At 42.1% G+C, this 13,845-nt stretch overlaps 1 protein-coding gene across 1 annotated transcript in view; it reads right to left on the bottom strand.

Annotated features, from left to right (window-relative positions):
- Positions 1 to 3,604: 3,604 nt before the first annotated feature.
- Positions 3,605 to 13,845, bottom strand: part of LOC115764395 — a 29,230-nt gene continuing 18,989 nt past the window's right edge. The window contains exons 4-5 of the mRNA XM_030707376.1: positions 4,607 to 4,798; positions 3,605 to 4,548 (exon numbers count right to left, since the gene is read on the bottom strand). Of these exons, the coding sequence (XP_030563236.1) occupies positions 3,605 to 4,548; positions 4,607 to 4,798 (1,136 nt within the window). The remainder of the gene's footprint in view (positions 4,549 to 4,606; positions 4,799 to 13,845) is intronic.

A 13,845-nucleotide genomic window follows, 5' to 3' on the forward strand; every position in this document is an offset into this window, starting at 1 on the left:
TAATTATGTCATCATTAGAGAAGCACACACACTCGCATACCCACACGTAGACGTGCAATATATGAAATGTCATTGTCTCCGTTATGCGACAATTTGCATATAGCAAGGGCACGAGACTAAGTGATGTGCCCTCTGCCAAACCCCCGGCAGTTTGTGACATGTTGTTTGCTGTTTATTATGATTCCGATGTCAAGCAATTGGTATGTGCTTGGGTGTGTGTGTGTGTGTGTGTGTGTGTACATATCTTTAAATGTCAAAATTTCGCACACCTATTAAATGATTTTCAGCGCTAATTGCTGCAAATTATAATAATTATTATCGATTTTAAATAGGTTATAAACAATTTATGCTGATTATAAATATCATTTTGAGGAAATGAGTCTACACGGTTCCATAATAAAGGTTATCGTATGAGCACTTACGTGTTTGTTATTGCTAGCCAGAATGGATCGGTGTTATTTCCACGTTCTTCCTCCTTTAGAGAAGATTTACTTACGATTAAAATATAAGATAACACTTGTTTGAAACACTTTCTTTCCATGCATCATCTTTGAAAGTGTGCTTAAGTTCGAGAAGATTAGCAATTTAACGGTTCGATGCACGCTTGCAGCTTATAATTCTTAACAAGTTAAGTCTTTGAAATGGGGAAAAGGAATCGAACCACACAATCTGGAAATAACTTTACAGACAACCTGCCATATTTTTGGTGTTTATACCTTGTTGTTTTTTGGTTATAAAAACAGAAGCCAACAGTAACCTTGATGCGGTCAACTTAATATTAACAAATTTCTTTATGATTAGCATAAGCCAAAACTCCATCCTTCTTTTTACTTATACGCATCATACAAAGTAACTACTGTTCGTACTAATCTTCGAAATAAAATAAACAGGTGATCAAAATAATTCTCAGCATTTCTGGCTTCTCATTTACACCCCAGTTGATGGTGTATAATAAGAACGTATTTAAGTTCTGAGTTATTTCATTATTAAAATATGTTTCTTATGTACAACTCTTAAAGACAATCTAAATAATCCTAGCAGGTTTTAGTATAAGCCCCTTTTGGACCAGCTTGGACTTTGTTAATAAAATTTATATCGGTTTTTTTTTAAGCATACAATTATTTATGTTATTACAACTTTTGGCCTATCTATTGCAATTCTCTTGAAACTCTATATTTCATTAATTTAAATGGATTGCTATCCGGTTCTGGAATACAAATCCTGATGGCATCGAGGATGCTGTTTTTTTTAGCACAGCTCATGACAAAAGTTTATAAAACTCACTTACTTTCAAACCGTTTTCTAAATATAGTTTTTTGGAAAGGAATTGTGTCCTAGAAACGCTCACAACATTCCCCAAGGCATGGCTCAGTTGCATCAACTGCTTCGTCATGATTATGATAATGCTTTTTTATTTTTGGGCTCTTTGGCTAATTATGTGATTTATTCGAATCTGTCAGCGTCATTTAATATGCGCTTAGCACTCATTCATTAGGCTTGCCGTCTTGAATAAATTGAATAGGCCAAAGTGCATGCGGACCCCAGAGAGGGTCCATATACTCCAAATATGCTTATGCCCTTTACCGGTCGCATCAGTTTGGTTGGTTAAAGACGGTATTTTTAGTAGCTGGTTTGGCGTTTTTCGCTTTCAAGTTTGCCCATTAATTTAAACTTTTTATTTGCCAGCTTTCTATCTATGCCAACTTCCAAGAGTCGGCTATAAATTCGACCGGCCCGTTTTAACCCCTTAAATGCGGGTTGGGGGCGGAGCTGCGGGCGAGCGCAGTGCAAAAGAAAAGCGAATTAATTTTCTTAAAAGCTTTTCTTGGCGGCGCTGATTATCTGACCGGCTCTTTCTCTCGCTCTCTCTCTCTCTCTCTCTCTTTTTATCCTGCTTTCGTTATTCCCTGTCTGGTTTCCTGGGCGTTTGCCAGGAGCTGCAGGTCCTTATTATTTCATTTAATTTATTTACTTTTATTTATTTTTTGCTTTTAGTTGAAATTTTATTAACGAAACTTGGCACGCTACTTAAGAAACTATGTATATACAATTGTTGTTTCACTGTGCTTAAATTTATTTTTAATAAATTTCTCAATATTGTGTGATTTATAGTTTAAATATTTAATTTTTGATAATATTATATTTGGTTTTGTCTTTTTTCAAAAAAAAAATTGTTTTCCTTATTGACTTACTATGTTTGCAATATTTATGGAGCATATGTTCAATTTCTCAATGTACACAGAAGGTATCTCTCTCTAAATTCTATATAATTATTGCCCAAACATACACCAGCCGCACCTAATATTGGGCGCTACTAAGTGCATTTCTTATATATATTGGGCAATGCTAATTAGTTTAAATTCGATATGTGATCCGGCTTAATTTGGAATTCTATAGAAAAAAAATAACAGACACACTGTGCGAGGATCGTTCAAAGAGTTTTAAGTTTTAACTACAAATTAAATCCAGAATTCTTTTCTTCTTAGAAAAGAATACATTCGAACAACTTAATCCCGAGATAAGTAAAATTTAGAATAAGGAAGCATTTAGAATAATATAAAACTGAATTTATCAAGTCCAGTGAACGAAAAAATAGGTGAGCGTTGTCTAGTCGAAGAGCCCGACCAGGAGATATCCTGAGCCCCACGCCGAACTATCTTTCAAAATTTCAATCTAGGCAGCGGCTGTGCTCCGTGTTGCTTGCTGATGTATTTATGAAAAGCGTCGGTGCTTATACTGCGATCTGTATGCAATTTGTAAGCCACTTTTATGTAACACGGGCATAGAAAATTTGTTGTTTTTATTTTTTAATTTTCATGGAAATGATCTGTGAATACTTTATGAAAAATTTGACGTATCCAGCTCTGATCATATATGAGTTATGCTTCTCATAACATGTCTCACAATCTATATTATGTGTATGGAACGGACTATGGACAAGAAAATGAATTCTAAGAATGGAATATGAGAAGGTATATATTTCAAATGTCATGTCTTTGGCTTCCAAGATCGATACGTTCACAAAGACGGATAGACGGTCGGACGGACACACATGAGAAGATTGATTCAGCTCATCGTCTTGATAAGAAGTATATATACTTAATGGGGTCGGAGACGCTTCCTTCTGCTTTTTACATACATTTGCCCATAGCCAGTACAGCCTTAATACCCATTTTCAATGAGTATAAACAAAACACAGCAGACAAATGCTGGAAATTATGAACCTTAAAATCCTATAAGAATCCTTTCGTTACAAAGAACAGGCATTTTACGGACTAGCCGGAGGCCTCTTTGATAACAATTTGGCAAATGCTGGCTATAAATAAATCAAAAGTACAGTTAAATGAAATTAGCTTTTAACATGTGTCGTGCAAATAATTGAAACTCTTGTGTGAATATGCTATCGAATACTCTCTCCAGCTCTAAGCAATATGGTTGCTGAGAAACCCTCGCACCCTGCCATATGATCTAAATTAATAATGGAGCAGCCGCTCAGCTGGCAGCTAAGCACAGCCTACGGTTGCGCCCTCTGTCTCTGTGGAAGTCCGTGTTCGTCGCTGGCACGCGCCGCCAGGCAACTGCCCAGCAAGGCGGCCGCCAGCCGCTAGTAGGGACGCCAGACGTCCGCCGTCGGCTTTGGCGTACGCGTGCGTATCGGTCCGCCAGCGCCGCTGGAGCCGCTGGCCGATCTCGATGTGGTGCTAACATCATCCAGATCAATTGTCTCTACGGGCGATGGTGAACGGCGCGAGGAGCTGACTGGCGGCGATGCGTTCGGATTGGCATTCTCCGCATCTGGCGGGTTGTGTGTAATGAGCGTAACACAGCGCTTGATGAGATTGACACCGTCGGCATCATTGGCTGCCGCTTGTAGAGCCGATCCTGGCTCCTGCTGTTGCTGTTGGTGCTGCTGTGGAGCTGTGTTAGCCGCAGCTGCAGCTGCCGCACTTCGCAGCCAAGGTAGATCGCTGTAGCTGCCGTAGAGCTGCGTGTAGAGCCACTGGCTCGACTGCGGCAGGAGCGGACTCTGCAGGAAGAGCTGAGCCGCCAACGCCGGATTGAAGCTATGCGCCGCCGGCGCAAAGTGGCCTGCACCGGCAGCAGCGAAACCGCCGAACAGCTCGCTGGGATTCTTACTGCGCTGGATAAGCGCGGTGAAGGCGCCGCCGCTGCCAGGTGCCGGATCTGCAAGCGTTGCCACACTGCTGGCGTCCGCGCTGAGCAGCGTGGGGCTGCGGCTGCGCCCCGCATCCGGATCCGGCTCCTCCTCGTCGTGCGTCAGCGAGCAGATGCTTTTGCGTGGCGATCCTGTCACCGAGATACTGTCGCTCTCGAAACCAGCATCGATATTGCTACTGCTGTTGTTGTTGTTATTGTCGTGGTGCTGCATGCTGCTGAGGGTCAGCGGCGGCGAGCTGCCCGCGCTGGCATTACACGCCGGCGGCTGCACAAATGCGCTCAGGGTTGCGCTCGTCGTTGTCGTGGGTGAGCCCTCCGGACTGGTGGTGCTATGCGCCGCGCCCACTGTCGCTAACTGCTGCTGATTGTCTGCCCAGCCGAAGGAGCAGCAAAAAAGAAGCAGAAAGATCACTTAAAAATCTGTTACGGTAAATGAGAAGAGATGCCTTACCGCTTAGCCCACGAAGACCGCTTGCCGCTACACCCGGAAAGGTCGCTCCATGGTGATGCGCAAAGAAGGGGCCAGCGGGAAAGCCCGGACGTCCACCCAGCGCCATGTGTGCTCGCCAATCGGGCGCATGCAGATGACTGTGCATCCCAACCAAATGATGAGCGAATCCTGGGAACAAGAAAGGAGCAAACGAATAAAACACATGCATGTGAGGGAGCTCCAATCGAGAGTGTTCGACTGGACGATATTCTGTTCTCAGCGCCGACTTGCCGTAGCATACATTAGAATTTCCTTTTATATATGTATGTATTTATGCCTGATGTCAAATTAATTATCCCACTGCTAATTACAAATAACGTGTAGTCCTTCTCTGCGATTCTCATGAATTTAAGTATATATGTACACTTACATATACATATTACGAGTCGAACAAAATTGGGCACATCATTTGGTTTCCATACTCAGGTTATAATATTTTTCTGCAACGTTTGTCTCTCCGTGAAAGCAGTATTTGTTCGACGATATGCAAGCCAGAGGCGAAAACTATAAATATGTATGTATATGCTCGTGACTATCCGGGCCAAACAAATTGTTGACATTTTTGGCCACGCCCACAAGGCGACTGACTGTGAAATTCAGTATTTCCTGATTAGGCATCCTGACTGGTAGACTACTGATGGGAATAAGCCCTATTTAGAAAGCAACGTCAATTTGTTGGCTCTTGCTAACAGCTCTCGTTAGTTTGTAAGAAAGATAAGCTTAATAATTTTCATATAAAGGAACAAGATTCGCAGCTTGTAGACCATAATAACAAGAACTTAAATCTGAAATTCCTTTAGTAGCGAGCAAATGCCAATAACTCAAGGCTGAGGAAAAAAATAAGACCAGCAGCATAAGCCAGGACCAAATATAAGTTCACGTCCAAGTCCAAGCACAAGAACATAAGCAAGTCCAATGCCAAACCCCAACCGAAGCCCACCAGACCACATATAGCCCACTGTGCAAGACCAAAAACGTTGCCGCACATTTTGGTCGCTGCAAAACAACATTGGGCTAAATTCCCGCCCACTAGCCGCCGCATCCGTCGCCGCTGCCGCCTCCGCACCGCCTACTCCTATCATGTGATCAACAAGCCGCCATATTGCTGCTTATGTAAATGCATCTTTGTCTCTTCTCAACCGGCGGACTACTCTGTATGTGCACGCCCAATGAGAGTTCCACCTTTGGTGGGACGAACGGAGCAGACAGGCAGGACAAACGGACAGGCCTGGATGCTGCTTGGCCAAGTCTGGCAGCGAGAACGAGAGCAAACGGAGCTGCCCGAGCAGCCAGAGCAGCCAGCAGAAACGAGGCGAGCTCAAGGTAAACTCCTAAATAAATTCATTAAAATTATCCCAGTCGACGATGTCGTTGCTCTGTCTGGACGCGGCCGTCTCACTCGTCTCGACCCTTGGGGTCCAACTCCTATAGCGTTGCCGCTATCAAGTGGCAGCCCACATTTGTGGGCAAGCGGAGGAAGTTGCTCTGGCTGCAAGCCATTGGGTCGACGGTCCAAGCATTAAATGGGCGGGGAGAGGTGGGGCATGTTGCAGCTACGAAACAGCCTCAAATACCAGCCCGCAGTCGCACATAGTACGCGGTCGACAGTGACGCAGGTTGAAGATGCTGCAAAGCAAGGCACAGTTGACTCATTGTTATCTATGTATGCGAGTATGCCAGTGTGTGTCTGTGTGTATGTGTGTGTCTGTGTGTATGTGTATGTATGTATGTGTATGTGTGTGTGTATGTATGTGTCTGTATGTGTGTGTCTGTGTGTATGTGAGTAAGTCGCACTTAAGAAAACGCCAAGGCAACAAACATTGAGCAAATCTTGTTTCGCTTAGCTCCTCTCGCTTCTGCTCGCACAGTCGAAGACGAAGACCGACCACAACACACTCACACATACTCACACACACACACACACACACACACACACACACACACACACACACACACACACACACACACACACACACACACACACACACACACACACACACACACACACACATACACACACACATACACATACACACACGCCGCCCACATGCGCGCTCTCAACTGCAATCGCTTTGGCTCTCTCCGTCTCTCTCTCGCCCAGTCTGTCTGCCGTGCTCTGCTTTGGCTGTCTCTGTCCCGCTCTGTCGCACTTGAGGCCAAATACTTGGCCAAGTTTTGCCAAAGTTTGCAACCAAAATTTCACCGAAAATGTGACACCAACAACCCACCAACGAACCAACCAGACCAACCAGTCGTCAGACAGGGACAGGACCCGGCTCAGGAGCAGAAGCGGGAGCGTAAGCGGGATCGGGAACGAGAACGGGAACAGAGTAAGTAATACTGGCTGCGACACAGTCTGAGGCAGCACACAAAGAGCAATCCAAGACACGGGACACACACATTCACACAGACAGGACTGGAGCCATATTTGCTGCTGCGGCATTACTTGATTGGCATGCTGCGTTATCCTAATCCCTTGACATACTTACATAAGCATAAATATGGCTACAATAACTACTTAAACTATAACAAGTTGAAGTTGAATCAAAATCATATATGCCACTTGATACTCCTCTTAAGTTCAAGTACTTTTATGTAGGTCAAACAGCTGTGCAGCATTGTTTGGTTGGCGGTGCTGGATTCTGTCTGGGATCTTGATGAAAAATTTTGATTTTGATTTTTACTCTTCATACTACAAAGCAATTCGCCGTAGTCGACCAAATTTCCATGCACCGCCGTTGCCCTTGTCCTCTCAAAGAATTCGCTTATGAATGCATCCGCACAAATTAATACTGACTTATATTTCCCTCTATAATCTGCCGCAAAAAGTGCACGTAACTAAATGTAATCACAACGTTACAGATTGAGAAATTGTTTTAAATTTTATTTTGTTACTTTTTTTAATATTGCTTGAAGCCGCCTTGGGATTCGTTTTGTGACTCTGGTTGGTTGCGGGTTTTGCCTTAGCTGCGTTTTGTGTTATGGTTTGGTTCATAGTGAAAAATAAGCTAGAATTTCGGGTTCACTAGCCTAAGTTATGTAAGATCGCATACTTGAAAATAAATGTGAGATAAAAGTACTAAGGTAATAGAAAAATATTGGCTACTAAACAATTGCAAGAAATTATTTAGATGCAGTTTTGTCTTATCCGAAGAACCCAGAAGCTAATTCTATTGTTTATAACAACTTATAATTTAAAAAAAAAACTAACTAAATAATAATAATAAAATATTGATAATATTATTTAAAATTAATATTTCTTATAAAAGTACTAATATTAATTAGATTCTAAACATTGCCCAAATTTTTCATAAAAATATAATTAATTTTTTTTAAGAATACAAATGACATGAAAACTTTCGCAATAATCTCTCAAATATTTCAATGAAATCGACAATGAAAATATATTATACTTATCATACTTACTGACGGTTGCTATTGTTTTTTAATTCAAAGATCTACAATAGCAAACGTCAGCAATAATATATATATATATACTACATACTTATATTGGATGTGGTATACATTCGAGGTTTTTAAAGCAGATAATTTTCGTTTTAGTTTCCGTTCTTCCTCTTCTGCTATATCCCAACGTGCATTAGCACTCATTATAGTATTTATTTTAGTTTTATATCATTACAAAGTTCTGAATGTGCTTATGCCATTAGCATTTGCAGTGCACTAACTGGTCCTTTTTATGTTCATATATATGTGTGTATGTGTATATATATGCTTATATATGCAGATGGTACCTACAAACATGGACATATGTATATGTATATGTATGGCGTCTGCTATGTACAGCTGCCAGCTGGGGCATAGGGGCATAGTTGTTGGATTTTAGTTGTGTCACACAAAATGGCAGCAGTAACAGCCCACAAAACTGCGACGATCACAAGCTCACACACACACCAACACCAACACAGACACGCCCACGCTCTCGAGAGCTATTTGAAGGCAGCAGCGACACCCGACGGTGAAGAGCAGCGACGGCGGCGATGACGACGACGACGACGACGACGGCGACTTCCATGCGGCGGATGCGGCGACAGACATTGAGCAAATTGTGTTTCCATATAATATAACATCACGTCGATTTTGGTAACCCAAACCATGTGAATGTGTGTCGTTGTGTGTGTGAGGGCTTGGCCACTGCCCGCAAACATATACGCATAAACACACACACACACACACACACACACACACACACACACACACACACACACACACACACACACACACACACACACACACACACACACACACACACACACACACACACACACACACACACACACACACACACACACACACACACACGCACACACACACATAGACACAGACACACATGCAAAGAGAGAGAGACCGCATGAAGGCATACCAAGGATGGCGACAGTGAAACCCCATAACAAAAACCTAAATATGCGGTCCTGTAAGGAAACCCTATGTGCGATAAAGGGTTAGCCGCGCTTGGTGTCAGTTTGGGGTCGGGCTTTCTTCGGCACGCCACGTAACGGTATTCGTCGGAGTCGGCCCGTTCTCGTCTGGGCCGGTGGGCTAGGTGGGTGCCATGACAGGGAAAGCAGAGAGGGGTATGGGGTGTGGTGGCGTCCATAGCCCAGCCCCCATGCATGAGTGAGCGCGTTATCATTGTGTATATGTATGTATGTGTGCATATGTGTGTGTGTGGGTGTGCGAGCGTGTTGGTGTGTGTAGCGGGGCATAACGCGGTGCTATTGGTGCGCCACAAAAAGCTTTCATGCGTCCAACTTCCCACACTTTTTTCGTTCTCGTTTTTGTTTTGTTTCGTTTTTTTTTTTTTTTTTTTGTTTTTCTGGGCACCACATTGCGGAAGGATTCTAGAGATGGGGCATAGTGAAGTGCTTCTGGAATTGCACTGCAGCGTATGTTTGGGTGTGTGTGTGTGTGTGTGTGTGTGTGTGAATCCGCATCCTTTAAAATAATCAGTTGCGCTCTGAGTATTACTTTGGCTACGTTTTGGTTGGGAAACGTTCTTATGAAAGTTACGTGTGTATTGGTTAGCAAATCAGTTTCCATTGCCATGAAACAAGAATCTTTGCCGTTATAACGCACTTGCCGTCGGCAAATACAGCGCTAATGTTTTTCCGACGGCATTTTCACTCGGCGCAGACAGTATGCAGCTCGATTCCCCCACCCATTCAAAGTTCCCGCAATGAAAACGAAAGGCGCTCAGCCAAAGCAGCAAAAATAAAAATAAAAAAATAGCAAAAAAAAAAAAAAAACAAAACCAAAAACACACTCAACGGCGCGCAACAATTTCTCACCACAAGACGCTGTCTTGGAAAAAACGTCGTCGTCGCCGAAGCAGTTGCCTTCTAACTCACCACAACGTGTGGTGGGTGGTGGGTGGCGGAAGGCGGGTGGCTGCTTTGAGCGGCACTAGCGGGGTAAGCAGCAACCCCCACACACATGCACACATTTGAGCGAGCCAACGAATCAGGGGAAATAGCTAATGTACATGGCCCTCAAATCACTCGACTCAATTTCGCCAGTCGCTGCAATACCACTCAGAGAGAGAAAGCGAGTGCGAAAGCGAGAGCGAGCGTGAGCATTGTTGCGCTCATAGTTGACGCCTGCGCCAACAGTTGTTGCCGTCGACGTCGGCAAGAGCAGCGCCAGCAGCAGCAGCAGCAGCAGCAGCGCCAGCATCGAGCAACGAGTCATTTCTGTTGCCTACTTTTCAGCGTGACCTCGGCACGGCGGCTTCAAATGCTCAAATGCTGCCAACGCTGGTTACTTTGGTGCGCACTTTGCGGTGGATGTTCTTTTTTAAAATTCGGTCTTTTTTATTTATATCTTGTTTCTCGTCTTTTTTTAACATTATTGAGCAATTAGCAAAAGTGGCTGGCAGAAACGAACTCAGAAGCAACAGCATCTTAAAGCTCAAAATAATAATGATAACCTTGATGACTTCATGTAGTAACATTCGCGATGCCTAGCATCTAGATTGTAACATATACAATGCGTGTGTCTTCGAGAACATGGCTTAAGCCTATTTATTTTATGCATTGTGCTCAACTTCAAGATGGTTTTATAAGTCCAATTCTGAGACTATCATCAAATACGTTATTTATTATACAAATCTTGATATATATATAAATCTGTTTTACTGAAGTTCCTTTCGTATCTACCAATTATTAATAACACATGTTAATCAATAGTATAACTGGTTAAAGCTAAACCAAAAACTCAATTCTAAATATAATATTTGTAACCTTTTACAAGAAAAAGAAAGATTTTGCAACCAAATTAGTTAAGAAATTATTTCATAGTTTTTTGTTTTTAAAGTCCATCTATTAAACGAGTTCCCTTCAATTATTTTAATTTCGTTTTCTCAATGCCGCCTAGTTAAATGAACTGGGGCTAAGCAAAATTGTAAATATTACGTTTACTACTGAACTCCATTCTACTGAGGATTAAATGTTTATCGATAGGCAGAAGGCGAACAGCTGATTGGGATTTGATTTCTATTTAAATTTAAATTGATATGAACATGAAAATATTGATAAGAGTTTCACAGATATATTATATTTTGTGCAAATACCTTGTAAGATCTACATTACAGAAGAATGATCGATATACTGCACCAATCGATACCCTATAAATGCAACCGCAAGACGCTAGAGACTAAGTTTAGCTACAAAAAGAATTTTTCAAGTATTTAAACAGCACATAATATTAAATTAAATTAAATTAAATGAACAAATTTTTTTAAAAGTTTCTTAACAAAAACTCAACTAGTTATCGACATCTAGCTAAAGAAAATAATATAAGTATATTGCCAAATTATATGAAGTAATTGTATATAGCCGAGAGCCTCAGCAGTCAGTGTTTTATTCAATCTCTTAGACAATATCTTTGACCTAAGCTATACAAAATAAATTAGGTAATAAATAAAATAGTTATTGATGTATTGCTTCTGCCCCTCACGCCCCTTTCACTCACAAACATAGCTCAATTTCCAGAGTCCAAACTGCTTTTACTAAATAAAGACATTCAAGCAGCTGTGTCTGCCTAAAGTCAGCACGCAGTCAGTCAGACGGCTTCTATTTTTAAGCTCCACCACAGGTGAGCTCAGACGGTGTCTCCGCCCCCGCCTGCGGCTGTCTGTCTTTATCAATTTCTCAGCCAGTTGTTGTCAAGTGCCTGTCATATCAGTATTTACACGTAAGTATTTGCTGTAGATTTGCAAATTGTTTTGGCAAATTTGCTGCTATTTGGTAAGGCATGCCAAGAGCTTAAAAAAGACCCCAATTTCGATTCCAAACCCAAACCGAAACATACGCCACCTTATGCCGATCCCGTACCCAACCCCGATCCCCGACTCCTCCGCACGCACAATACGCACAAATTTACCGTAACACAAGTGTTGTCAACACATGCGAGTTGGCTGGAGGTTGGGGAATTGGCGGGGTTGGCGTAACATACATTCCAGCCCGCCCACACACACACACACACACACACACGCACACGCATACGTATGCGTAACAGGCCGCAAGTTATTACAAAAAAAAATGGGAAGGAATGAAAAACGAAGCATACATTTTGGGGCGCGCCAAAAAGAAATTGCAGAGCGACGCAGGCTACAGAGTTGTTGGCATTTGGCAAACATATTTTCGCAAATGTTATAAATAATTTTAAATGCACACCTTGCCCAGGCCACCCTCGCCCCCGCCAGCGATTCGAGCTGTGCCACATGTCAGGCAGCGGCGCGGGTCAGGGGTCAGGGCATCAGCAGCTTTCCGCAAGAGCCACGACCCTTCGCGTATTAGTGTCGCATTGACACGTAAATTGACATGAAATTGAATCAATGCTGTAATATGTCCTTGGGGGGCAACGACACACACACACACACACACACACACCCCACAAAGCCCACAACCCCCACAGCCAGGGCCACGGACAAGCAAGGACGATGACTTTAAAATTTCCTTTTGCCAGCCAAATTGAGCTGTAGGCCTTTCCCGCGGGCACGACTGCTGCGACAGCGACTGCGACTGAGACTCTGACTGTGCAAATTTGTCTGTCTGCATGTTTGATTATTTGTACTAAATCATTTCGTTTTTGCAAGACATGCGCCCGGCTAAGAGGGGGGAGCGCATGCGAGAGAGTCTATCAAGTTGTTTAAAGACACAACGTTTAACCCTTTTGGGCATCTACAAAGAATAAAAGAAAAAACAAGGGATTGGTATCTGTGGAATGCTGAAGAGTAAATACTCTTGCATAGATATGCTTTTATAATAATCATATGATATGCTGGCACGCTGTTAATATGGTTTTGGAGCAGAGTTAGGCGCTTGCTTGGCGAATTTGATCGAGATACATAAGAAAAAAGACATTGTTCCGTTACGAGCCATATAATATACATATGGCCAGATTCAGTCAACTGCAACAAAAAGTCGCAAATAATAGAGCCAAAAGCTGGCTACATTCCGAATTTGATTCAAGTGAAGAATCGGACAATGGATATTTTGAAAAAGAAAAATAAGAATTTAAATTTATAAACAAAGCTGCATACATGCATTGATAAAAGTCTCAAATCGTCCTCTAAATCTTCTGATCTGAAGAAACATAAACAGTTTGAAAATTCCCTCATAAGTAATTTCTATACATCAAGGCACCCGTAATATCTACTTAATTCCCCTTGATTAACAATTAAAATATATGAACATATGAATATTATTATATTGAAAAGAGACTCCTTAAATTACGTAAATTTTAATTATTATAATTAAAAGAATTTTGTTATAATTTCATTGAGCTACTGATCAACAACAACAAATGCCTCGTACTTACGAGCACGCTAATATAGGCTTGCAGGCTTAATGCCCTAAGTTAATACATAAAGCAGAAAAAATAGGAATGATGTGTGTGCGTGTGTGTGTAATGATGGAGCGTGGTGCGCACTTTGATCTTTGCCTTTGCCTTTTGCATTGCTTTTGACGATGTAAAGTCCTGTCCTGGCCCGGCAAACAACACACAAAACGGCTGACGGCAAAAAGGGTTTTAAATAAATACGAGTGCCCGAAATCTTAAATCAAATGCGCTCGCTGTTGTCGTATATATATATATATATATGTTGTCGTATATATATATATATATATATATATATATATATACATATATTTGGGCTG

Source organism: Drosophila novamexicana, unplaced genomic scaffold (genome assembly GCF_003285875.2).
Source record: "Drosophila novamexicana strain 15010-1031.04,08,12 unplaced genomic scaffold, DnovRS2.1 tig00000820-arrow-pilon, whole genome shotgun sequence".
NCBI classification, from domain to species: Eukaryota; Metazoa; Arthropoda; class Insecta; order Diptera; family Drosophilidae; genus Drosophila; species Drosophila novamexicana.